Raw genomic sequence first — 26096 nt, forward strand, 5'->3', positions numbered from 1 at the left:
AATATCCCAGAAGTGACACTTTTTTTAGTCTTGGAGAGAATTCTGCTCAATGTGAAGTCCACAAAAATGGATCTATATTTCTGGAGTGCTCAGTAATGGCATAATTAAGAACACCACTTTTTCCCTGAACCAGAACTCGGTGAACGTGACTTTCAAAAGCTGCATTCATTTTGGGGCTGTGGCCTTGCTTACTAAGCATGGAGTCAGAGCAAATTCTCCTAAGTGATAAATCCTTAAACATCCTTAAATGTGCACTTATGCAAATTGCTTGCTTGGTGCTGAGAAATGTCACACTTTGTAACGCTGTGGCCAAAAGGCCAGTGTCTTCTGCCTAGATATGAGCATGTGGTACAATAGGACTTGCAGATATGCCACTTGAGGTGACATAACACGGAAGAAACATGCCATTTTTGTTACAGGCATGTAAAAATTCATACAAGTCTTTCCCTACCCCTTCACTTTGGTTAGTTAATGAGAGTGCTCTCTTTACAAAGCCCTCTTCTGCCAGGTGGTCAGCACAATCACAAAGAATCAAGGTGCTCAAGCTGTTGGGCCCGATCCTGCAGTGCATTTGGCGTGTAACTCCCATTCATGTCAGCGGGCAATGTGCACATCAGGGACTCTCAGGATGCCATTGCAGATTCATGTTCTTGGGATGTCGTTTAATTGGAGCTAGTGGAACAGATATAAAGCAAACGATGTGGTAACAACACTGGACTAATGAGACTAATCCATTATCACCTTGTGTGCTCTCTGTTAACATTAACTATACTATTTTTCTTCGCTCTTGATTTTGAGGGATCAAGATAACATACAGATAAGAGATGTCCTTTGTGCATTTCAGGCAGTGGAGAAGGTGTTTGCAGTTCCAGCTGGGTTTTACTGGCAGACAGTAGAAACTGGTGAAAAGTACTTCCCTAACAGCAGCAACATCGAGGCTAGCAGAGATACTGACACTGAGGTAAAAAAGCTCCTTTCTGACTTGTGGAATGATGTGGGAAGTTGAGAGACGATTAAAAATGACCTGGAGTAATTGAATCTGTAGGTTTGGTACGAATACTAATCTTGAAGTATTTCTCACTCAGACTTAAACATATCGGCTAAATCTTTTGTGTCATCGGTATTGATGTGCTGATTGCTTAGCTTAGCCTAGAAGAAGCTAAGCTTAGCTTAGCCTAGAAGAAGGGAAGGTTACGGTAATTTAACTCACATTTGCCTCAGTTTAAGCATGCATACCAAAATTTACTGGACCCCCACCCATGTATGAGAATTTGTTTACTCTGGTAACTCATTTTTCTTAGCTCTTGCACAGCACAGAACATAGCTGTTTGACTTGACAGAGTTCAGTTTCCTCTTAACATTGATTCAGGAAGGTGCAGATACATTATGTTCTTCCTGAACATGCAGTGAGTCTGTTGCTGAGAATGGTTGGCATGTGCCAGGCTTGCTCCTGGAAGATGCTCCAAGTCCACAATTAGGATGTGAAGATACTCAGCACTTGGCACAGTCAGGAAATACCTCATAATGTCTTTATTACAATTCCTCACCTTGCCTTTGGAGTGATACTACTGGGCCTATGCAGAACTTCTCACAGCAAGGGCAGGATGCTCTGGTAGGGACAGCAAACCAAGAGCTGAGACTAACAGCAAGGCAGACAGGGCCAGTGACCTTCCTGGCAGGGGTGCAATTCCATCTTACCTAAGCAAGAGGAGGAGAGCAGGTCCAGCAGCAGTAACCAGAGTCAGACAAGAGTCCAGTGGTTGCCCCGTAAGTCCATAGTGATGAGGACAATCCAGAAAGTCAAGTCAGCAGTTGGGATCAAGGCCAGAATCAGGGAGGTATGAGACTGGACACAGGCATACCTGCAACATAGCTCAGGGACCACGGCCAAGTGCCTGAGCTTAAAAGCAGCTCCCAAGCGAAGGAGAGACAGGTCCCTGCCAAGGTTTCTCGACACTGGACAGCTGCATGATCAAAGTTGGCTTTGAGCCCAGGCAGCCAAATCCCCAGGGGCAGGGGAATACACTCAGGGCCCTCATGGCAGCTACAGAAAAATCCATCTTTACTGGCTGTTATGAACAATGGGTTAATATCCGGAGAGTAGGACTAGATAAATATAAAGAAACAGAGCTTTTATTCCTAGTTAGACTACTTTTTTATGATTTGGGTAGATTTATAACTTCATTTATCATGATGTTATAAGCCTCATTATGTGTTTATGGACGAGTAGCATTTCATTTAAAGTGTCCAGTAATGATGAATTCATTTGGCATTCACTGCAGCAGTAAAGCTCCTTGCTGGGCATAGCACTGTGTCTCTACAGACAGGAGAACCATGCACAAATCTGAGGCCAGTACAATCATGCTTGCCTGATCTACAGCTAGACAATTTATTATCCGCAGAGTATCATGTACCACACAGCTTCCTGTCATAAAGCATGTGCTTCTTGAAACAATACATTTCTTCTGACAAGAAAGTGCAGAATTCGGAATGATTTACTTCCCTTTTGGGTAGATAGATTCAGTATGTGTCAGGGTATATCTTCCTGTACGCGAGGATGAGCTGAACTGGATTCATCTGGAAAAGAAAATTTCAAAATATAAATTAGTGACAGTACTAGCAATGTCTGCTGTTCGATTCTTTTCTTATGTTGATTTTGGCACTTTTGTAGGTATAAAGAAACAACCAGTTGGCCTATTATTATTTTACTGTATTTCTGTAATATGCACAGTTAAACAGCAGGATTGATACATTCCATTCTCTGCCCAGAGATCTTGCAGCCTTTTACTAGTAGGTTTATGTGACAAAAAGTGCAATTTTATTATTAGTAGTAGATTATTATTATGGTCCAATCTGAGGCTAAAAGCCTGCTGTACTCAACTGCATGTAAACATAAATGAAAAGAAAGCCTCTTTGTGGCTCTTACAATATAGATAAGGCATGGGAATTAAAGGTGAGGAGAGAGATACAGCTGTGTGATCGTTGTGGGCTTGGAAGTGTTTGGCTCATTTCTCCAATGTGCTCTTGCTGTTCAGGTTGCTATGGTATTGCTGTTTGAAACTCTGTTCCGAAGTCCCCTAGCTATCCATCACATGTTACAGCTGGTTCTCAGTTCTGGGTTGGATATCTGTGGACTCCGCCTGCTCTATCCTCAGCATGATGTGCTGCTCTCTAGCTCAGGTGAGGTCTAGTTTTCGTTTGGAGATTACACCGTGTAATAATACTAACATGAGGGTGAAGATCTGTAATTGTACTAAGCTGAAGACCCGCATGGGGAAGAGGATATCAGATTTACAATCTGATACTATTTATCAATGCTCTTATCATTTCTTTTGGAAATAGTAAGACCAGACCTTGGCCTTTTTCCTTCTGTCTGTTCTCAGTGTTGAATAGCCATGAGTTGTATTTCTAACTCTTGATAGCTTTGTGTCTCAAGCCTCTTTAGTTGTTTTTCCTGCGCAAAGATTTCCCAGATTGCACTGCTTTAAGCTGCAGGGTTAGGTTCATGTGAGTTAAATATGTTAATTTACCTCCCACTGATTTTCCTGGAGGTTTCAGTTACAGAGAAAACAGCCTCTCTCTTCTTCAGTCCCCCCATTGCCTCTGGGTCTTCAGTCCTTCCTTACCCTTTAGTAGCACTAAAAGAGCACTTTACCTAAAAGAAGACAACTGATCTGGCCATCCCATAATTGCTTTGGGTGATAAGCCATCACCAAAATGTCACAGTTTGCCTATAGAAGATGGCCTGAGATGAGTCACTGAGAAGATAAGGCCAAACAAAAATGTCACAGGTCTCTGAAGTTAAATTCCTAAACCTTTAATATTAGAAACCAATATTTGCAGATATTGGCCTGTACCACTCAGGTGTTCCGTTTCTCCATTTGTGAAATAAAGATAATGAAACTTGTCTCAAAGTGTGTGTTGAATAGTATTAATTGTTAATGCAATAAAACTCTAGAACAACAGCCATTGCATTATCTGCAAAATGTGGAGATTGCCTCTGCAGAATGGCTACTTTCTTTTAAGCCAAGGAGTTCTCCTGGAAGGCTTGGATGTGACATCAAATCACGTATATATCTAATCCTTTTCTCTTGAGGAGGGTTATGGGCAGACTGAGAGAAACAAGTTTCCTTTTGCTTAGACAGAAGATGAGTGAAGACCAGCTTAATCAGAGAAAAATTCTGCAGTCTCCTTGTCCCCTTTTTACACTTGAAAACAGTAGGAGCAGAATGGCTCAGAAATGGGATTGCACTTGCAGTTATCTCAGCACTGTGTACATAATACATTCATACTGATAGCTGAAGAGTTGAAGAAGGACTTCAGAAATGAATAAGAAAACTATAAAATCACCAGTCATTAAGAGAAGACAGGCAGCAGATCTGCTTCAGTGTTTTGTACCCTGCACGTTATTTAGGAACACTTCATATGAAGGGACAATTCATTTGAGCTGAGAACTGCTATGCAAGTCTGTAAATTGCATTTTTACCCTTAGCTCAAAAACTTTAAAATGATGATTTTAAATATTTACAGTCAGTTTCTCCGTTATCTACCTGTTCTGGAGATCTTTTGTTCTGGCTTCTGATTCTTTTGCAACAAATGATGTAACTGAATATTTTTAAACTCCAAAGCAGAGTGTGACACACCTTGCCTCTAACACCTGCAATAAGAACTGTGGAGGATCCAAACTTACTCTTTTTCTGTTTTCACTTATTGGACCCCAACTATGCTGACAGTAGACATGGAGAAGGATTTGCCAGAGATGTAGGAGAGGGCTGTTGCAGGAAGTACGGGAAGCTAGAGTTCATGTCATGGCAGGGAAATAAAGGCAGATAATTAAATACTTGTCTGAAGATATCACTACACATAGTGTAAAATCTTCATTTGATCCAAGAGGAAATAAACTGGAAAAGATGTCCATAGATTTCCAGCCTTTGATCCCTTTCTCAGTTTTCCCTTGTTTGATGAAAATTACAGAAGACATCCCTCTCCTCAAGCCCAGATTCTTGCCCTGTTTCCCCTTCAATCCCACCAGCCTTCCTTGTGGGTCTGAACAAGATACGGCACAAGAAATTAAAGTATTGCCTTCTCTCAGTTGCTCTGTAGTAACTACTCTGTGCACACCCTTCCCCATGGCAAATGTGAGGCTCCACTCCTTTTTCTTTGACAGATAAACTACCTTGAATTATCTCAGATTTACTATGAGGTAAAAATGTACAGCTAGTCGACCGGTAGGTAATTTTGTCTTAATCCAGCATGACAGAGCAAAAGTCTCCTTAGATGGGTAAATAAGGAAATACCTTGGCAAAATATAATGGGAGTGGAATTACTGATAAACTGTCACTCATCTGCGTGGAGGAATGATCTGAGAAGAGCCCTTGAAAGGAATGAATGAGCTTGGAGCAGCTTGGAGCACCATGCTGTAGTCACACATGTGTTTATCTTTCACAGAAAAACTGCCTTCTTCCTATACTCCAGAGCCTGGCAAGATGCCACCGGTGCTGGCATTAGGCATGAGAGGGCCTAAAGCGTGCAGCACCTTGCAGAATATCATGGGACCGTCTGACCCACAGCTGGCCAGTGTGACAGACTGCGCTTCCATCAATGCCCTTTACTGCAGGAGCCGAGCGGAGCCTCTCGCCTACCTGCCGCACCTGGACAGCCGTGTGCACAGGGAGCTGTGCCTGTGGTTTGGAGGGAGAGCTGCCGATGCAGCACTGCATGTTGGTGTCCTGAATCTGGCTTGCAGATATAACAAAGCAAGGTGATGGCCCTGGCCTGCATGTTTCTGAGCTATTGTAGTTCTCCCAGAAGGAGTATGACATGGAGACCAGGCAGGCAAACAGCTAGTGTGCTTAGTCTTTACATATCAACCATTAGCAAAGCATCTCAGTGAACAAGAGCGCAGCATGGGAGCATCTGTCTAGTTCTGCATTTCCAGATGAGTTTGTGAAAGTCCTTCTTTCGCAGGGCTGTCTCCTCTGCAACAGATATTAGATATGTAAAGGTGTCACGCGTGGGGCATGGGACTCACACAGTTGCCTCTCATCACTTGTTTTCTGGCCTATATAATACATTTGCAGCACCTGCTCTTGGACCTTCTGTGGCAGATACAGCTGATCAGCCTGATCTGAGACCTCCTCCAGCTGCACCTGGTCTCCAGGAATAGCTTTGCCCTGTGTCCCTTTCATATCAACTGATTGGACACTGGGCATTTCAAATTGAAAAGGTTCTTTGGAGGACTCAGACAAAAGTATGTGAAAATGAAGAGTGGCTTAGAAAATCTTAATGCTAGCAATCGGCACGAGAAGCACAATTTAGGAACTGATAGCATAGCAACAGGGTGTCATAAAGTGTTGGGAACAAGTGAGATTCAGGAGTCAGGAATCCAGCTCACAGACAGGGCTGGATATGGCTGCAGAGGGAATTGGGCTGTTAAGCAGCTATTGCTCTATTACGCAACCTAGAGCACCTGTGCTCTGCTGGGTAGTGCTACAGGGAGGGGGACTACAGCCCCCAAAGCCTCCCATTAAATCCATTTCTGTCTAAGATAAAAATCATGAGCTAGATTTTGGTTATTCTTAAACTTGCTTGGTTTATAACAGTGATATTAGGCTGCCAGGCTTACTCAGCAGAGCAGAGTTGTATCAGGGAAAAGCTGAAAAAGGAGAAAAACTTCTGTTCAGCTTTGTGAAAGCCAGTACTGAATAGTCCTTGCACACCATCTCCCCCTGCAGAGAGACAGACAGAAGGCTGGATGAGTAGCCTGGATGCTCTTGCAGCACTCCTTCCCAGCTTTTCCCAAAGCTGTCTGGGGCTTTTCCATGATGAAGATGAGTACTTTCTGCAGTGTGAAACAGTCACGTCCCTTCCTGGCAATCTTGCAATTTCCTTGGCTGAGACTCAGATGTAAGAATCCAGGAAGCACATTTAATGTGTAAATGAAGGGCTCTGCTCTGCTCAGAGATCCCCTTCTTCATACCGTTACAAAGAAGGATCAGAGTACGCTGGCCTGCAGAGGGAAGAGAAGAGGTACTTGTCTTCCGTTAGCTTCTGGGAGACACCTCCCTGGCTGTTCCAAGCATGGATGGAGCTGCTATGGTTTGAAACATTTGTTTTACAGTGATTCATGGAAAGCTTTGGCTTAGGGCTGCAAGAAAGTTCCACTGATCAGGAGAATATGAAGCTACAGGCCACCTCTCCCTGGCTGTCATGTTTGTCACACAGGCCTGTGTAATTACATGGGATCCCTCCATACTGGGATTTTTAGGCTCTGGGCATCTCCTTTTAATATTACTGAACTGAATAAATGATGCTGTGGTGAAACTCCACTGCAGAAAGCCCAAACAAGGTCCATGCACCTGCAAGGTCTGGACAGGTTTTTAAAGATCTGCCACTTTATCAGTGGCATCAGGCTAGAGCTTAAGTAATCTGCAGTCCTCATGGTGCTTTCTGCAGAGAGGCAAAGCGTGCCCATATAGAATTAGTCTGATGCTGATATAGAGATTCCCCTTCATAAAGTTGTGTCAGATTCAGTTCTGCATGACCATGGACAGTGACTCTCATCATTTTTACTTTTAAGATTTGAAAAATCGATTTGGCAAAGTTTCATTCTTTTTTCCCCCCCTTTTTTTTTCCCCTAGTAATGGTTTTTCTCTTACAAAAGATAATGCATTCTGCTACTGTAGTATAACCAGTCTAGAGAGGTGCTACATTCTAAATAATGCACTCGTCTTGTTCTTAATGCTGGTAGTTTTGTCCATTGGGAGACCAGAATACAAACTGCACGTCAGTTTTCCGTTTTTCAGATTTCACTTGCAAACACCAGCAGCTTCTACTGGTCTACTGGGAGTGAACAAGCAGGATGTTATTCCAGCCTACTCAGTGGCAGGGGATGAGGCAGGCAGGTTTGCCTGAGCAGTCTGCACTTCACAGACTTAGTCAAACTGTTTCACAGGCTGTAGTTTGTGTTGTTGTCAGTCCCTGGCCTGCAGAACCACAACTTATATTCACCATACCATCATTTGGTCCTTTCAGGTATGCAGGAATGCTGTAGATGTTTCACTGCCCTTAAACATCTCTGCCAGACTTGGTTGTGCTTGTTGCCGAACATGAAATGCCAGAGGAGTATCATAATAGCTTTAAAACTGCTTAAACTCTGACTAAAGAACCAAAACTGAATAGTAACTAAGACATATCTGCGAGTAGGAAAAGCTTTGACAATATAGCCTGACATATTGCTTGACTCCCAGATTTCCTTGCCAAGCTGGCCACTTTGCATTAGCTACTTTTAATTGAACACAGAGAGCCTCAGAGGGGTAATATAGAAAAATATTCAATCAGAGAGACCTTGATGCAGCTCATGTCAGGGACAAGGGAATGAAATGTTTTTCCAGTAAAGCAGTTTTACCAGAGAAGTTTCCATGGTCCTGGGTTTGTTGCAGAAAGTGCGTTAGAGTCAGAACCTGGTATAACAACTTTTAATACTTACTGTTTTTCTCTAGACCTCAGAGTCCTTCATCAACTAGAACAGACGCCGAGGAAGAAAAGGTTCATCTGCAGGGCACAGTGCTGTCTCAACCTCCAGCAACACTCGTCGCAACCACCAAAGGTCACTGATAGGGAATAAATATTGAGGTTTTACAATGTTCCTTCACTGATATTATTTCTTTACTCCAGCCCACCTGTTTCAGGAAATTTATCTCCCTGGATTTCCCAGTGTTGTGACCTGGCCAGGTCTAGAGCCAGGAATGAATTTGTGGTGAAACATTATTGCCTAAAATGAAGGGACAGAGGAGTGTTATCATCACCTTGTCCTCCTCATGGGAGTAGCTGCTAGAGTCCTGTAGGCTGCTTAAATTTCATTGAAAGATTAAAAAATAAAAATAAAAAAAAAAAACAGGAAATCTCTGCTCATAGGGGCATATTTATCAAGAAAACATTTATGTGAAGAGCTAACAGTGTCTTAAACTGCATGTTTATTTGATTACAGATCATCTGCCTCTACTGGTCAGGAGGTGAATATAATCATCACGGGGTATGAAATAGTTCAGACTTCACTCAGGCCAGGACTGACCACCCTATTGGAAATGAAAGCATTTTATAGAGCTAATATTAACTAGCTCTCACCTGGCTTCTCTGCCCAAATTCCCCTTTTTCCTTTGTGGGAGTAGTCTTCCAGTATCTGAATTCCTACTTAGTAGCAAGCTGACTGTGTTCAAGGGGAACCTGCCAAAGCATGCAGGCCTTACAGGCTAAGAAGGACCTGGGTGATATGGAGGTGTCTGATGTAGACGGACCAATGTGCTGGCAATCTTCTGTAGTTGAGCCTCTCTAGAGTTGGATCTCTCTAAAGCACAAGTGGTTTTGAGACAGTGCTACTAGAGCATTGCTATCCTGCTTCTACTCCCACAAGTGAAGATATTTCCACAGGAAAAAAAATTGAGGGTATGGAAGCTCAGCAGCTGTCAGGGAGAAGATGGCAGGAGGAAAATAGGGTTGCACTGGTGTAGAAAGAAGGAACATAAAATCAAACTGCCAAAGGAAGGAAAGTATGAGAAAAGAATGCAGGCGTAAACCCAAAACAGGAAAGGAAGGGAAAGTGACAGAGAGGATGACAGAAAAAAAATAGAGAAGAAAAAAGGAAAGAAAGGAAATTCTCACCTTTGAGCTACACTCATTGGTGTAAGTGGGCATGTTAACTCAAGTAGCTTGGCAGGCAGCCATTGACTCTATGTTATTTGGGATTGGTATTGATGGCAGCTGGTTGCTGCTGATGGAATGAGTCACATTTTCTGCCTCCCCTTCCTTTTATGGCCATTAATGATTCACATTTGATGGTGGGCTGCTGAGTTACACCACACCACGTTCCATCTGTATTTGGACTCAGGAAGTCACTTCCAAGCTTTGCTCCTCAGATAGATAACTGTATCATGACTCTGAAAAGCTGGTCTGGGAGCAGAAACCCTATAGGGGTATTAAGGAAAGGAAACATTCACTGACTCCTTCTGTCAGGTCTCCGGCAGCTCCTCTGGGAGAGAGGAAGATATACCCATGCAGAGCATGCAGAACAAATACACTGGTGCTCCTGCCAGATATATCTGCCCCTTCACAGTAATCAAAGCTTTACTGACCCTAGGAAATGTGATTGTTAATTTGGGATATATGTGTGTAAAATATATATTTTTTAAGTGTTATCAACTAGAGAGGGGCAAAAGTCTTACCACCTGCAACCTTGAGTTTTGACAATTCAGGTATAATGGATGTGGCACACTAATGTCAGTCTGGCTCAGAGCATGCAAAATTAAAGCCATATCGAAATTTTAAGCAAAAACACCCTGCCTGTCCCATCCTTAATAATAAACACAAGCTTTCCCTTCTTCTGTTGCCATGGCTTTGAAATAGCAGGCTAAGGCCTGGTCTAGTTCTTGGGGGACAGATATCCATATCACAAAGTTCATAGCTACAAGAAACATTCACTGTTGACAGTTTTACCCAAGAAACAAAGTGTAATTGGGGCACAGAGACTAAAATACTTCCAACCTTATTATATAATTTTGTCAGAGCTAGGGAAAGTTAACAGGGCAATGTAGAGGAAACTCATGTAGAAGGGATACTAAGCATATATCTTCTCAGAGCTCTTTCTTGGTAGGTTATGGAGATCTGAATGTACACTGTGTACAGAAAAAAGTTATGTTAGGACTAGGACAGTATAATACTGAAAGCAGTCATGAGAGCGGAGACCAAGGGTAGGATCAGAACAAATCAAGGACCTCAGGAAGATTAGAGGCTTCAGGGAAAAGCCTTGAGCAATGTCCTGTACCTCAGATGGGGCTTAGACACTACTCAGGAGGTCTTGGTTGCTCTTCCTCCTCAGTATGCTTACAGCGTGTGTTGCCACCCTGTTGGCATTGAGCTTGCGGCTTCAACTTAGAAAATAGGAGTCTACAAGTCCGAAGTTCTAACCTAACATAAACTCCACTGTTTCTGCAACCTTATTTACTGGGATGAGGGATGCAAGCAGAATGCAGGCAGTCAGCCCCATGTACAAGGCTCAAATGAATCCCAGGTGGAACAAGCAGGCTGGTATTGTTATCATGATGACTGAGGTCAGGAACTTGTGAAGCCACAGATGGTACCAAACTGAAGAATGTGGTGGGGTCATGATCAGAGTCTGTTCCAAAGATTCAGGAGTCTGTGCCATAAGGCAGGCTCTGGGATGGACATAAGACAGGACTAAAGAAGGGATGAGAGGAAGCAGAAGGTAGTGCTGAAGAAGATTGTAGAGGCTAGCTACAGATAAGGACCACCAGTAAGAGCAGAGAGGAATGGTGAGATTTCTTCATGTATCTAATAGTGGGTAAACCACCAGTTAGTCTTCCTGGCCTCATTTATCTACTCGCCAACATGGCCAGGCTTGTCAGGGAACTGACTGCTGTCAGATTGCTGGCTGTAGTTGTAATGGTCCAAACAGAGCCTGGCAGGGGCTGACACATAGCTATCACATGAACTGAGGGCGTAGACAGCTAGATAGATACTTCAAAGATAGATGAATAGCTCATAGATAGCTAGATTGACCTGATGAGCCAGACTGACTGCAATAGGTGATTCATAAAGAGATTATTAATGTTGCCATAAGCTTTTCTGTCCTCATCTGGCCTCTGATAGCTGCCATTATGGGCTGAATAGAGCACATCATAGAATGTGGTGTCTCCGTTTGGGAGGTATTTCAAGTTGGAGGTGGCCACAGTGAGAGTTTCCTTGTGTTGATACCACAGATTCTGTGGAAATAATATGCTGCTTTTCTTACCCTCTTTTTGATCTAGGGGACATCATTTTGTTGGTGTCACCTGTGGTATCTCCTCATGCATATGGTAATGTGATTTCAGTCTGTACTCATCGGGGGTTTGTTCTGCAAGGAATCAGACAGCTGCTGCTTTCACCCAAGCAAGCCGTTGTGCTGAGCATGACAACAAGTCAGGTACCGGACAGAACACAGAGCTTGCTTGTATACCTTGGGTTACCAGTTGTTCTGAAACTTTTTATGCTGTCACACTGAGCAAAGTTAATTCTAATCTTAACTTCTTGAAAGAATCCCTGATTTTGATATGCTTTCTTTGAAATTTGGCCTTCCGGGATATCACATGGTCATCCTAAGATTTTAAAAATTATAGCCAAAACCTTCAGGTTAACTTTGTGACATTCCTCTGATCAGTGCCTTTTTCAGTAGTTTCCCTCAACATGGTATAATTGCATTGGGAAACTCACTTTACAATTCTGTCTCAATTTGCAAGTATCAAAGCATTTCCTCCAAAGCAAACAAAGCCTAAACTGCGTTGCCATGACATTGTTTTAAATCAGTTATTTTATTTACTGTGCTGCCCTAACCAGAGGGATGATGGGCATCACAGCCATGCTGGTGTTCCCACCACAGTGTGCATTCAAAGCAGCCAGAGTGAATCTGGGAGAAGGTTGGGCAATGATGGCATTTATGTACTACACCATTTTCTTAGTCTACACAGAGCTAAATGGGACTATGAATAGTTTGTATTTGCTAATGGAAAATCCTGATATCTTTAATCTTTGTATCATATTGGAGCTGTATGTTAATACATGGCATTCTTGGGTGATCTTTGTTTTGTTGTTTTCTCACCCTAAGGATGTGTGAGCTGACGCTCCTCTAGTAAGTGTTGTCAAGGACGCTCATGTCTCTTTAGGAGCTAGCCAGCACTCATGTTCTCTGTATTCCTGCAAGTGGTACTCTGTTTGCTTTCAGTGCTGGGTTTTTTTTCTTTAGTAGGAAAATCCCACCAGGCTCCAGCCTCTCCCTTTTAACGGAGGTGAAAATTCACGATCAGGCCTTCTCCTACTAAGGCAGACATGAATTTTTCCATTGATTTCAAAATAAGCAAGAGCAGGTAGTAGCCGCATAAACCAAAATAACAATTTTTGATCTGTGAACATGTTTTCAGGAGAATAGTCTTCATCCAGCAAAATGATGTGTGATTATGTACTTCACAGTCCCTCCGGGACTGCTTATGGGCTTTCAGTATAAACGAGTCCCCTAGTTTTATGCATTCACATAGATTTTAAAAAGAGCTTTTCTGTTGTCAAAAACAACAATGATTTTTTTCTTTTTCTCTGAAGCTTTGTGCCACATGATGATAGATTTATTTGAGTTAGAGTGCAGTTGGCATTTTGACATGTCAGCCCAAGGAAACAGAAATAATCATAAATGCAAGACTTTCGGTCAAACTTACATATGCAACAGTCAAACTTACATATGCAAGAAGTCCAGTTCTGCGCTTCTTACCCAATAAATCACCCAGTGAATCCTATGACACTTTTTCTTACAAAGCGAGGCACCCCTTACTTTAAATCTCTTACCATCATGCTTAGGGTTGTTTCCTCAGTGAATCAGGAAATGCATCATTTTGCAAACTAACATCACTAACTGAATTTTGTACAAATTTTTGTTCTTTTCTGCTTGTTTGCTGGTCAAGCCCGAGGAAGAACACTTTTCCTGCCCATAATACCTTGTAGAATAAACATAACTCTTATTCATTGAATATTATAGCCCGAATAGCCAAATATTTGGAGCAGTGCTCCTAAATGGAAATGGCCATTTCAGAAGTTAACAGCAGCAACAGCAATTAGTGCTTTAATGGGGCCTCTGGTGCTGAGTGTTTTTGAAAAATCATTGAGGGCTCAAAGTCATTTCTGCGTAAGTGCCTTAGGATGGTGGTACTACATGTCAGTTGAGTTTTAATAACTGTTGTGTTCTTAACCCAGCCCAGCCCAGTTGTAGGGCAAAACATGTTATATGAAACCTTTTCCCTGAGGTTTAAATTAAGTTGCTCAGTCTTATGAATAGATGATGCATGAACACACAGTTATTGGAAGTTACTATGGCTCAGCCGTTGTGCTGTATCATGTTATGCTGCTGTAACTTGACCATTTGCTTGAATCCAGTAGTGCCTAAATCTGGATTTAGTAGTCTAATCTGTCCCTCATTATTTCAGACTGCTGTATTTTGCCCTAGCAAGATTTCAAGTTCAGCTGATACCAGTTCTGAAAGAGGAGAACTTTCTGTTGAACCACGCATGCACTGTCTAATTTTATTGCTGAGAAAGGAGAATGCTAGTCATCATATTCCTGCACTGGTAAAAGGTAATGCTGTTACTTCTCAAGAACCTCAGAAGAGAAGATTTGCATTTCAGTGTGTGTGAGCTAAACTTAAAATTCCAACCAAAGCTGTTGCATTGCAGGAAAGATTTATTGAGAATATCAGGGCCTGATAGTTTTCCTGTATGTATCTGTAGACCCAAGTGTAAATCAGCCACTATTACATATCCTACATAGCAGACTGATCTTTGTCAGTCATTTGATCTTTAGCACTGAAGTCCTTTTGAACTTAGAATCATAGAATAATTCAGGTTGGAAGGGACATCAGGAGGTCTTTCATCCAACCTCCTGCTCAAAGCAACATCAGCACTGAATTCAGACCAGGATGTTCAGGGCTTTTTCCAGTCAGGATTTGAAAATCTCCAAGGACATAGATTCCCCCATCTTTCTGGGCCTCTGTTCCAATGCTTGACTATCCTCATGGGGAACTGGTTTTTCCTTATGTTGTATTGGAACCACATCTGTTTGAATTCATGCCTATTATCTCTTGGGCTCTCACTGTGCACCTCCATAATGGGCCTGGCTTCATCTTCTCTTAGATATCCTTATTGCTCAGAGAGCTAGGGTAGCAGGAACATGTACGTGCCTCTGAGTCTGAGAATAGTATCCCATCCTGTCAACTTCAGACTTGAGTTCTGCATATGCCCTGCAGCCTCAACTTCCAAGCATATGCACTGCAGCTCATTTTTTAGGTAGAGTCTGTGAAATAATACTCAAGCCTCTGCCCCAAGTCAGTCTTCTTCTGATTGAGTCAGACTCTATTCTGAGGCTCTGCTTCAGGCAGAGAGTATTTGGTTTTCTTAAGGGTAGGCTGACTTGGTCACAAGTGCAGAAAATCACTAACAACAAGTGATCAGTAGGGAGCAAAGAACCTGCCCTGCCTGATTCACAGAATCACAGAATGGTTGAGGTTGGAAGGGACCTCTGGAGCTCATCTAGTCCAACCCCCCTGCTCAAGCAGGGTCGCCTAGAGCACATTGCCCAGGACCCTGTCCAGACAGCTTTTGAATATCTCCAAGGAAGGAGACTCCACAACCTCTCTGGGCAACCTGATCCAGTGCTCTGTCACCCTCACAGTAAAGAAGTTTTTCCTTTTATTCAGACAGAACTTCCTGTGTTTCAGTTTGTGCCCGTTGCCTCTTGTCCTGTTACTGGGCACCACTGAGCAGAGTCTGGCTCTGTCTTCTTTACACCCTCCCTTCAGATATTTATACACATTGATAAGATCCACCCTGAGCCTTCTCTTCTCTAGTCTAAGCAATCCCAGCTCTTTCAGCCTTTCCTCCTGCTCTATCAGTGGGCTTGTTGCCTGCAATGGGAGAGTCCATTCTTGCATCTGTTTTTCTGAAATCCCCCCCTTCAGACACCACCACTGAGAGAAGAGGAACAGTGTACACTGCACAGCCTCCAACACAGCTGCTGACCCCTCCACCACAGCTAGCTCCAAATGGACCACTGAGAAGGAGTGGAGGGTATAGACATTTGTCCACTGTCTGATTGCCTCTTCTGATCCATCCACAATGGAAAAGACCATTTAGAGCTTTGAAAAAAAAGTGACAGCTCAGAAAGTCCTCTGCTTTGTCTCCCAAGACTATCACAGAATGCTCTGAAAATGTGTTCGGACACAGTGGATTAATCATGGCAGACCAAATACAGCACTGCATCACCTGCTACCTCTAGACCCGGGGAAAGTTACTCATTAAAGAATTACAGATTCTGCTCCTTCTGTGGGAACTGAGGCAAGCCACTCTCAAAGAGAGCGTCACAAACGATGTTTAGAGTGTTTATGTTTTGCACTGGGAAATTTGTACTAGAAATATTTAGGCAGACACTGGACCAAAGATCATTCTGCAAAGGTAAAAGGTTTTCCCTTGTTTCTGAGAACAGGTTTTTTTTCTTTGTTTGTAGACAGATTTTGCAAATGTCTCTTTCTTGTCATCTGTGATTGCTTCAGAACGAACCAGAAAAGTAGCTTATTTCAGAGCCCTGCAGTGTGGAAACTGATATTCTTGTCACATAAGCTTTGGTTTGTTGTTTGGGAAGTGTAGAAAAGCATTAAGAATTGAGTAGGGTAAACACCACACTAAGAACGTTTGCATTTTTAAACAGTACCCTTGAAAAGCAGTCACCCCTTCGTGCTCCAACACTTCAATTTTCCAAGCAGGGAAAACTTCAGCGATCATGCCTGAACTAGAGCACAGAGATATGTGTCTTTAAGTAATGGATCCGCAGCTTGAGGATCAAACCTCACAAAGTTTTGTCCAAACTTTACTTTCTGCCAGGCATTAAGTTTGAACAGACAGCAGGTAAAACTCTGGTGTAATAATGGCACATTTTTTAGTTACTTGTGCCATCTGAATTTTAAAAAGCAAGTAGGTGATTGTCACTGGTGCTAGCTCAAATCTCTGTCAGTGCCATGTGTGGCACATGTGGCTTGCCATCAGTGTCTAGTGCTAGCAATCCACTTCCCATACTAGGCCACAGTAAATTGCTGACAGGCATGTGTAGAGTAAAAAACTATAAAATGTTTAGAAAATAATTTGAAAACAAGCCTTTAAAACTGTTGTCTGAAATGTTATTGCAGAACATTGAATAAATTGTTACGAAATTATACTATATGCCAGTACCTTCATTTGCTGCCTGTGCATAACCTGGCACTTTGAAGGGAGAATGGGAACTGAGAGATTGCTGGTTTCAAGCACTTAGTGTTTGTGAAAGTGGAACAGAAGCAGGTATTTTCCTGACAGAAGTGTGAGCAGAACATGATGACGCTTCTGTTAAAGACTGTAATCCTAGCGACACTTTCTGTGGCCATTGGTGCTGCACAGGATGCAGGACACTGGCATCGCTGCTGGCCTGGGGGGCCTGGTCTCAAGCACTGGTCTCAAGATTTGTGGCTTTTCTTCCCTGCAGACACCAGCTTACTCAAGGCACTTTTTAGAATTCAAGTGTTGTGTAGGCTGTCCTGTATGCATAATCTTTCATTCAACCTTTGATTTATGAAAAGTTTCATTTCACAGCAGGGGGTAGAAGTTAATCAAGACAACAGGGTGCTGGTCACAAAGCAAAGGTGTCTCCAGAGAAAGTAGTGGCCAAGCCTCAATTTTTCAGCAGCCACTTGCCCTGCTGTAAGAGAATATGACTTGTAGTCCTGGGGGAGAGGGGATGATGGGAGCACATCTCATGTATCACAGGTGAGCTCAGCATGACCCACATTAATGTCTCTGTAATGGGACTCTGGCCAGATGACTCAAAATATTTGATAAGAAGCATATTTTCATGTCACACTCCAGCATAGAGTTCTGTTTGCTTCACATATTCTTTTGTTCTGTACATAGCACTGATGGATGAACTGGCAAAACAACACCTTCTTGAAGATGGGCAGAGCAACTTGTGGGCCACTGGACTGGAGTCCTCAGTGTTTTTTCATGTGGCTCCTTACACCGAAACCTTGTTGCAGACACTGGGTAGGTCAAAGTATGGAAAATGCATTGTTCTGTCTTTTTTATAAGTCTGACAGCTATATTGGGGGATTTCCCTGAATAAGAACATTAGGAATGTGCTTGTTTTCTGCAATAACTCATTTAGCACTCTGATGTCTTTTAGTAATGACTCTCATGAGATGTGTCCTACAGCTAGGTAATGAACAGAAGGATCAATAGAAAAGCGATACAGAAATATACTTTGTAATGTAAATTAAAAAATATAGAAAAATAAATCTATTTAAAATCAAATGTGACCTGATAACAACCAATTAAGCCTTAAGCCTACTATAATTAAAAGAATAATACCCAATCAATACATATTTACTGCGATAGTTTCAAAGGGAAGTCAAAATATTAAAATGAGAGAAGTTGCTGGTTAAGCACATGAAACTGGAATTTGCTGAAGGGATAAATGTTGGCAGCTGTAGTTTCTTCTGTAGGTGCAGAGAAGGCACTTTTTCATTTCACTTCACTCAGATGTTCTTAATTTCAGTTTATAGAGCTGAATTCACTTCAGTAACTAGTTCTTTGAAAGCTGAGAAATCGATAGGACTTGAAAAAGCAAGTAAACTTGCTTTCTGTTATAAATCCATGTCTCAGATGGGTATGAGAGTCTTAGACCTACTAGTTCTAAACACTTGGAGGTCATGGAATCAGAAATAAGTAGTTTATTTCACTAACTACAGATAATATTTTCTTATGTGTTCAGCAGGTTTAATATAGTTTAATTTTGTTAATTTATTTTAAACATGGGATATTAGGATTTTTAAGTGACATATATTGCTGTCCAATAGCAAATTCACATAGATTATAAGTAAAAATAATAATCTAATCATTCACCATTCTCTGCTATTATGAAATGTTAAGAGGTAAAAATAAATAAATAAATGTTAAACTATGCATTTGCTTAAATAATGATTTAGTGTAACAGTACAGAATCACACACACACTTCTGATGAGGCTAGGGATTGTGTAGGTTGTATTGCTCCTGACAGGACCATGGATGTATGCATGATACAGTAACAGTCTCCTATCTAGCCCTAAATTGTATGCAGTGTAATCTAGAGATTACACTAGAGAGTAAAAGGAAGTATTAATTTAATGTGAAGGCGGTCATTAGTTATCAGTCTGAAACTGATACCTTGAATCATTTTGGTATAAATCTATCCACTCTGCTTGACAATTTGAATAAGGATGCCAAAATTAGGGTTAAATATATTTGTTTTACATGGCAAAAAGTAATTCCAGTTAAGGAGTGTGACTTGGTCGTAAGGATTCATGTCCTTCTCTGCCATATATGTTATGTAAAGAAGAGAAAAGAATGGATATTTCATTATGTGGATTACATTTGAATAGTGTTGTGTTACAGAGGATAACAGACTAGCTTCAAAAGATGAGGGTCAGATAATCCAAACAAAATTTTAAATCAAATCCTTTACATTGTACCTCAGAAAAAAACCTGCATGTGGTGTTTAGGGATGATCCATTATGCACACAGGAGAATTTTGATGGGAATTTTAAGAATTTGGGTCCTAAACCTTAATTGCTGTAATTGCAGACTTTTAAATCCAAGAGTGCCTGATAAACAAGCACTGGTTCTAAATATTTAATCTTTTGATTGAAGATTTAGACATTGATAAATATGGAGAATAAAATTGTTTCTTCAAGGGAACGTTAGTTGTTATGTCCTTCTTGTTCATGTATTTTGCTTCTTGGCCATGCCAAGCTGCAGCATGAGGAGCATTATCACAGTGAGGCACTGGTCTTTGTCTGCCCAGTAGAGAACGAGACAATTCCTTCACACTAAATAAGAGAAGAGATTCATTTTCCTGGGGTAACTAGGCTTGTTTTGATGCTCTCCCTGGGCAGGAGGCAACCTCAGTGCAGTGCCAGACCCCTGTAACATTCCTCTGGATATTTTGTGCAATCGAACATATGCTTCTGATCCTGAAATGGAGCAAGTTGTCATGCTGACACTGATTGGAACAGATGCTATGAAGAGCGCTGGAGAACTCCTTCACCAGATCCTTCTTCCTGGGGACAATAAGCAACTTCAGAACGCAGGTGATCCCAGCTCCTGGGGAGGGCTCCAGAGGTGGGTCAGGAAAATCTAGTCTATCCAGCTATTGTTGTCATAGCAAGAACATGAAGAAATACGTGGTGAAAGGGGCCTCAGGAAGGACAGGTTTGTTTGCTTACCTGCCTAAAGCAGTGAAGAATCTGTCATGGCTGGTTAGTGATGGGCAAGGCCACTTTCCATACTGCAACAGTATGTTGGCACAGGTGGACATCATTTTCTTCAGAGAGTATCAAATTAGTTCAAAGATGTGCCAAGGCATAGCAAGATCTATATGTAATCCAGACCATTTTTTCTCTTCCTAACTATCAGGAGGTAATGCAGTTGTGTAAGGGGGCACAGGGACAGGAAATCAGAAGGCATAAATTCTGCTCCCCTGGCCACTGACATCCTGTGTGATCAGAAGCAAGGCACTTCACCTCTTCGTGCTTCATTTCCTCATGTGCACAGGAGGAATAATGACACTATCCGCCTATATTAGATGCTTGCAAATGCATACATGAAGAGTGCTGTCAAGTGCTAAGAAGGATGCTGGTTTTATACAATTTCATGATACCGATTGTACCAAAGTGTAATAAAACAGATGGTGTACTAGCAAAGGGCAGAAGTCTGGCACCTTGGCTTTCACTGTGCTGTATCCTGCTCTCTTGAAACAATACTGTGGAGTGAGATCCATATCACAGCAGGCCAGGAAGGAGATCCTAGCTGACAGAAACTTCCAGCGACATGCAGTCATAAATTGAGCCCCTAAATCTGTTGCTACATTGGAAATAAGACCAGTTTGCAAACACAAAGTTTAAGTTATTTTAGAGACAAGTCAGCATTAAATTGTAGGTTATTACTATAATAAATACAGCTTAAAATGGAATGTTATGAGAGATGATACAGGATCTGTAATTATGGATTATGCTGTGTCAAAGCACATTGTTATCATTGTATTCTCAATGTTTCCCTTTCAACTCCTCTTCATTAGCCATTTTTTCTAATCAAATCATGACACTTATTCTCTGTGGCTCCCTGCTGATTTCCCAGATAACCCATTCTTTGTTTTCAGTGTAATGTAATTTCCTAGCACATGTAGTGTGTGGTGTTTCCCACTATGTTTCTATATCTGCATTATGCTCCATTTTGGATGGAAGAGGAAGTGGACTCAAAGCAACTTTGGAACCAGTTGTCTAGTGAAAAAAACAGTGTAAATTTAGAAAACTGGTCTCCAAAAGAAAAGCATGACTTCTAGGAAACACATGCTGTCGGCTGATGATAACCAGATTTCTCTTGACTTGCAGAAGGACCAGATTCAGGATTTGAGCTTCTAGGTCTGAAGTGGTTTCCCCACCTCACTCGAAGTCAGGCCAGAGAAATAACCCCTTTTGAGGTTGGAGATGTTTCCTGGCAAAGAAGCATTGATACACTCATGTCAAACCCAGTCCTTGTATGTGCATTACGGCGGATCAATGCCTTCAAAGTTCTTGCAGAGACATTGGAGAGATTAACACCATGCAGGGATAAGCTAGGCAAAAGTAACAGTGTTCTACAGAGAGTAATGGCCTTGACCCCGGAGATGACATTCCGACAAGCTGTCCTCTTCTTCACAGAGAAGGATTTTGTAACTGGTAAACCTTGTTTCTACTGTTTATAATGTTTTCAGTGAGAGGGTGTTTGGGAATTTATTGAACTTGGACAAAAGAGTCTTTTGCTGTGGGTTCTGCTAAGGCACAGAAAAACACATTAACAATAATTTGGGGTTAAATTCTGCACTTGGCTGAGTGATCAGGGATATTAAGTCAGCAGGAGTCAGCTGAGGTCACCTACAGTTTGGTCTGTTAATTTAATATGTCTGTACATGCCCTGGCTCCATTCCTCTGAAGATCTCAAGGTATTCCATAAATACTAAATAGGCATTAAAGCTCTTGGCAGGACCAGTAAATAATAGTGTATGCATTTTGCCTCTTTATATAAGAGAAACTGGGAAACAGAGACCAGGATCTATCCCACCTAAATGGGGGCACTTAATTCTGATGCCTGACTTAAGACGCTAGATGCCCTGATCTTGCCCTGTACACGCCTGCCAGCTTACCTAAGATCTGTATTGCTCTTGGGTGTAGCCTGTCTCTCTCCACTGACCACTGAAAAGGCTTAAAGCAGCCATCTCCTAAGGTGAGAACCTCTGTTAACCACTTACATCTAAGCTGAGAAAGGTAGCCCTACAAAGGGACTTAGTTGCTTTTCTGCTAGTCAGGTATTAATGAACTGTCCATAAAAGCATTTAGATGTTCCAGCACGCTTAAACAGCATAAAGTTTAGTCTAACTGACCTCCTGCTTTCCCATATATGTGCAACATTGCTTCCTCTTGCTCTGTCCAGCTTTCCCTCTGAGAGCCAGGAGCAGTACTGAGGAACTGTAACTCCTCTTGCCCTTGCAGAAGGAAGCAGATTTTCATGAGAATTTCTTTTTATCCTGGAGAAGAATGAACAGTTCATGAAGAACGGAGACCATTGTTGTCAATAGCATCTGAGACTCCAATGATATCCACCAGCATTGATCCTTCTGCGCAGTAAACCTGCTGCTTTTCTCCTGTAGCAAGAAATTTATAGCCACATCTCCTTAAACCAAATCACTGTGCAGACTGTGGTGTTATTCATATTGCATGTTTTGGAGCAGCGGAGTATGAACTCCCACTGTTTTCTTCTAATCGGAAATATATTGGCATATTGCTTAAGTTCTTTGGGAAGCCTGACTCCTCACGCTTGAAGATAAACGGTTCTGAGCCTGCCGATTTCTGATTATTCAGACACAGAGATAAATCAAGGTTGTGGTAATTCCATATATCAACTGAGAAGGAAGCAGCAGTGTTCCATAAGCACATTCACACTTTGTAATTAATAGCTTTTCCCCTATCTCTTCATAGGGAAGAAAGGTCCTTTGTTGTCAACACAAACTTATATGCCTGTGTCAAACACACAGTGCTTATGTAGTACAGAATAACAAACTGGCTTTATTGAATAGAAAGAAGAGAATGTGATGGTGGCAGGAGAAAGATACTCATTCTGTGCTCACAAAAGGTAGATCTGACAGTGAAATATGTCAGTGTTTTATGTAAGATTGGAGAGCAAGAAGAGGAGGTCTCCAAAAAAGAGAAGGTATCAAACATCCCCAGTTACTACATTAAACTCTAAGGATTCATGCAGTGCTGCCCTTAATTGACGTTATCTTGAGACCAAAGACCAGGATAAGAAAAATGCTGAGCTGTAAGATGAGCTTATTGAGGGAGGTTGTAGTCATAATGCCAGCCTTTCCCATCTAAGCCATTATCAAGAACACAGAAACATAGACAATACTTTTAACTATGGCTCTGACATCCTGCACTATCCTTTTTATAAGGCCATTACATTTTTTCCTTCTCTTTTGGTTGTTGTTGTTGTTGTTGTGGGAGGAAGGGGGGTCCTTTGTTTTTGAGAATAGCTTTTCAGTATTTTTCAGCTGCTCAAAGATCAGCATCCCCACTCCCCCAACTAAATACAATTACCTTTCCCTCCCCCCTCCACCAAACAGTGAAAGTCCTCCAACTGTGAATCCATAAAAACACCTCTCTTTCATTTTACAGATGCAGAACACCGCCCTGCTATGAAATACCTGCCACCACCTGGCAAGAGGTCCAGGGCTGAAGGTAAGATCAGAAGTATGTGCTAGTTGCCCCTTGGGTAAAAACAAATAATTTTATATTCTTAAAATAGATGGAAAAAAATACAACTCTACATCCTTTGTCAGAGTCATCAACATGGGATTAGTAGGCCTTTGGTTAGACATTGTAATCCGGTACAGGTAGGAATAAAAGGCCAGATGAGTCCAGCTGATACTGGGGAAAGTGGTAGTATCACCAGGGTCATCTAAATACTGGCTCATCTTTCTTCTGCACAGTTCTTCCCTGCTTGCCTGGACAATCTATCTAGAGCTGGTTTGGAATATAGATTAAAATAATAATCCCAGCTCATTTGTAGCACTTTTCAGTTGAAGACCTCAAAGAAGATAAGTTGCATTATGTTTTACAGAGTAGGTAATTGAAGCCTAGAGAGGTGAAATGATTTGGTCACCATTGCCCAACAGGCAAGTGACAGAAATCAGAGCAGAATGCACATTTCCTAAATCTCAGTCAGGGGCCTGTATCCATTGCATTTCAGTGCCACCCCAGTCACTAGGCACTTCACAGTTTCTAGGAGTTCTTTCAGATAACCCCAATACTAAAGAAAAAAGAATAATGCTGTGAGGATGTGACCTAAAAGGCTATGAGGCAAGGACCTCAGAGCTGGTTCTGCCTTTTATATTCACTCTTATTATTCGAGCAGAATAAGAGATAAGTGGAAAGAAATCAAGGTATCATTAAAAGGAGAGGACACTTTAGCTAGATAACTTCCAGATACAGTGCTCTGGGAAATAGAAATGCAGGGCTTTCAGACAGTAATAAATACAAAAGAATGGTAATGACTGTTTTGACAAACAGATTTCACTTTTCTGCTATCTATCTTGCCTTTCACACTGGTTAAACTTGCCAATTAAGATTTCTGGAAAAGGAAGTCCTTTATCAATCTGATACAAGCTTCTCCACATTGCATCCCAGTAGGTATCTTCTCAGTTCACATATGCCTTGAATTGCCTTAAATTCTTCTCACCTTTCCAGGTCACTGCAGGTTTCACATTAGACCGAAGGAAACATTTTTATATGTGCTTTTGTCATAAGTCCTGGCTCACTTATATCTGACTCCTTTTACACTGCTCTGCTCTTATAAGGAACTACTGAAGTGAGCATTCCTGGCTGTTTGGGGAAGGTCAGTGAGGTTTTATCAGCAGAGCTGGGGAAAGGGCTGTCCAGCAGATCTGCATTAAGTGTTCAGTCAGAATATACAGTCCTTCTTTGCTTCCAAGGGCACAAGAGTGAGGGTAAAACAAAACACAGTCTTGTGCTTCTCTGACTTATACCAGAAACCAGACAGGCTCCAACTTGACTGTGAAATATTGGGAGCACAAAGGTAGCTTAAATCCTCTTTTGCCAATATCTGCCTGAAATGCCCAGAAAAGGTAACTGAGAATCAGACCAACATACTTTAGCACTTGCAGTCCTTTTGGTGTATGCCATTGGGCTGACTGGAGAAGTGATAACTACTACATCTCCCAGGATCTTCCAGTATATCTGAATTCCCACCATGTCTGAAATCAAGCTATGTATGTCCCAGTATAATATTTTAAAATAACAGTACGTCATAGCAATGCTGGTTGCATTATGTAGAGCTGGTGGTAGTATTCTCAAATTATTGTCCCAGAACATGCATACCTCTTACCCAAACATACCTGCTTTTCTTACTTAGCAGGAGAGACCTGGAGGTGCCATGTGGAATCACTGTTCACCTACTTGCAAACAGGTGAGAGAAGAGCAAATTGAAAAATGTAGGTTTGGCAAGGAATTTGTGGAACCCATTCATCTAGAAGAATCAGCAAAAACCAAGCAAAAGAAGTATACCAAATGTTTCCTTAGGCTTGAAAAAGGCAGTGATATACATTCTCTTTCCTAAACATGCCAGAAAATCTAGTATTTGCTTCTCTTGAGATTACACTTATTTTAAATCACATACATATCTAAAATATGGTATATAAAATAAACACAGCAGTGTGACTCTATCACCCTATGCAATCAAAACCTATGTAAATACTTTTTTGGAGAAGAAACATTGGCTTTGAGAAAGGGATCTAAAAGTACTTTGGAGCAGAAAAACATAATAAAGACCAGAAAACATGGGCGGACCTGGAAAGGCCACAAACCAGCCAGAACTGAAGGTGGAAATCAGGCATTTTTGAGGGCTGCCAGTCAGGTCTCTCTGGTAATTCATGATCAGTAGAGACTGTTCCACTGATGGTTAGAGATATTTTGTCTAACTGTAGTTGCTTATAGTCACTGGGGAGAGAAAACCAACTCTAGAGGGCAAAGTGTCCTACCTGTGTTAGACACTTGTCTTTAACCAGACCAAGATGGCAAAGTGAAATAAGACAAATCCCTCCTGAAGTGTCTATAAAGTACATAAATATGCAGCATGGATAGTGGTGATTCATGTACCACAAGAATGAGAATGTTTGCTCAGAAACATAGCAGATGGTGGGTAAAACATCTTGAGGACAATGAACACTTATGTAACAGTATACAATTTAGATTGCATTCTGTACGCTAGCAGCTGAGTGGATCCGAGAGGCTTGCTGCTGCACTTGCAGGCTGTTGCTATGGCATTTAAACCTTTCAGTTCAAGAATGATGTGAAGAAAATAGCAGATCTTTAATAGGAGGGCTCCCAGCAGGATAAGGGTTAAGT

At 41.7% G+C, this 26096-nt stretch overlaps 1 protein-coding gene across 20 annotated transcripts in view; it reads left to right on the plus strand.

Moving 5' to 3' along the window:
* CUNH16orf71 (chromosome unknown C16orf71 homolog) overlaps positions 1-26096 on the plus strand; it is a 98727-nt gene that overhangs the window by 46510 nt on the left and 26121 nt on the right. For 16 of the 20 annotated variants that reach the window (XR_003253417.1, XR_003253418.1, XM_026065319.1 and 13 more), the window contains 11 exons: positions 845-961; positions 3036-3180; positions 5449-5761; positions 8502-8608; positions 11823-11977; positions 14019-14166; positions 17520-17648; positions 19536-19730; positions 21030-21356; positions 23349-23411; positions 25105-25158. Coding sequence is in view for 18 of the 20 variants with exons in the window: in XM_026065319.1 (XP_025921104.1) it covers positions 845-961; positions 3036-3180; positions 5449-5761; positions 8502-8608; positions 11823-11977; positions 14019-14166; positions 17520-17648; positions 19536-19730; positions 21030-21356; positions 23349-23411; positions 25105-25158 (1753 nt within the window). In the remaining 2 variants the exon portion in view is untranslated. The remainder of the gene's footprint in view (positions 1-844; positions 962-3035; positions 3181-5448; positions 5762-8501; positions 8609-11822; positions 11978-14018; positions 14167-17519; positions 17649-19535; positions 19731-21029; positions 21357-23348; positions 23412-25104; positions 25159-26096) is intronic. The other 4 variants (XM_026065317.1, XM_026065327.1, XM_026065328.1 and 1 more) reach the window with 4 other exon arrangements.

Source organism: Apteryx rowi, unplaced genomic scaffold, assembly GCF_003343035.1.
Source record: "Apteryx rowi isolate R43461 unplaced genomic scaffold, aptRow1 scaffold_225, whole genome shotgun sequence".
NCBI classification, from domain to species: Eukaryota; Metazoa; Chordata; class Aves; order Apterygiformes; family Apterygidae; genus Apteryx; species Apteryx rowi.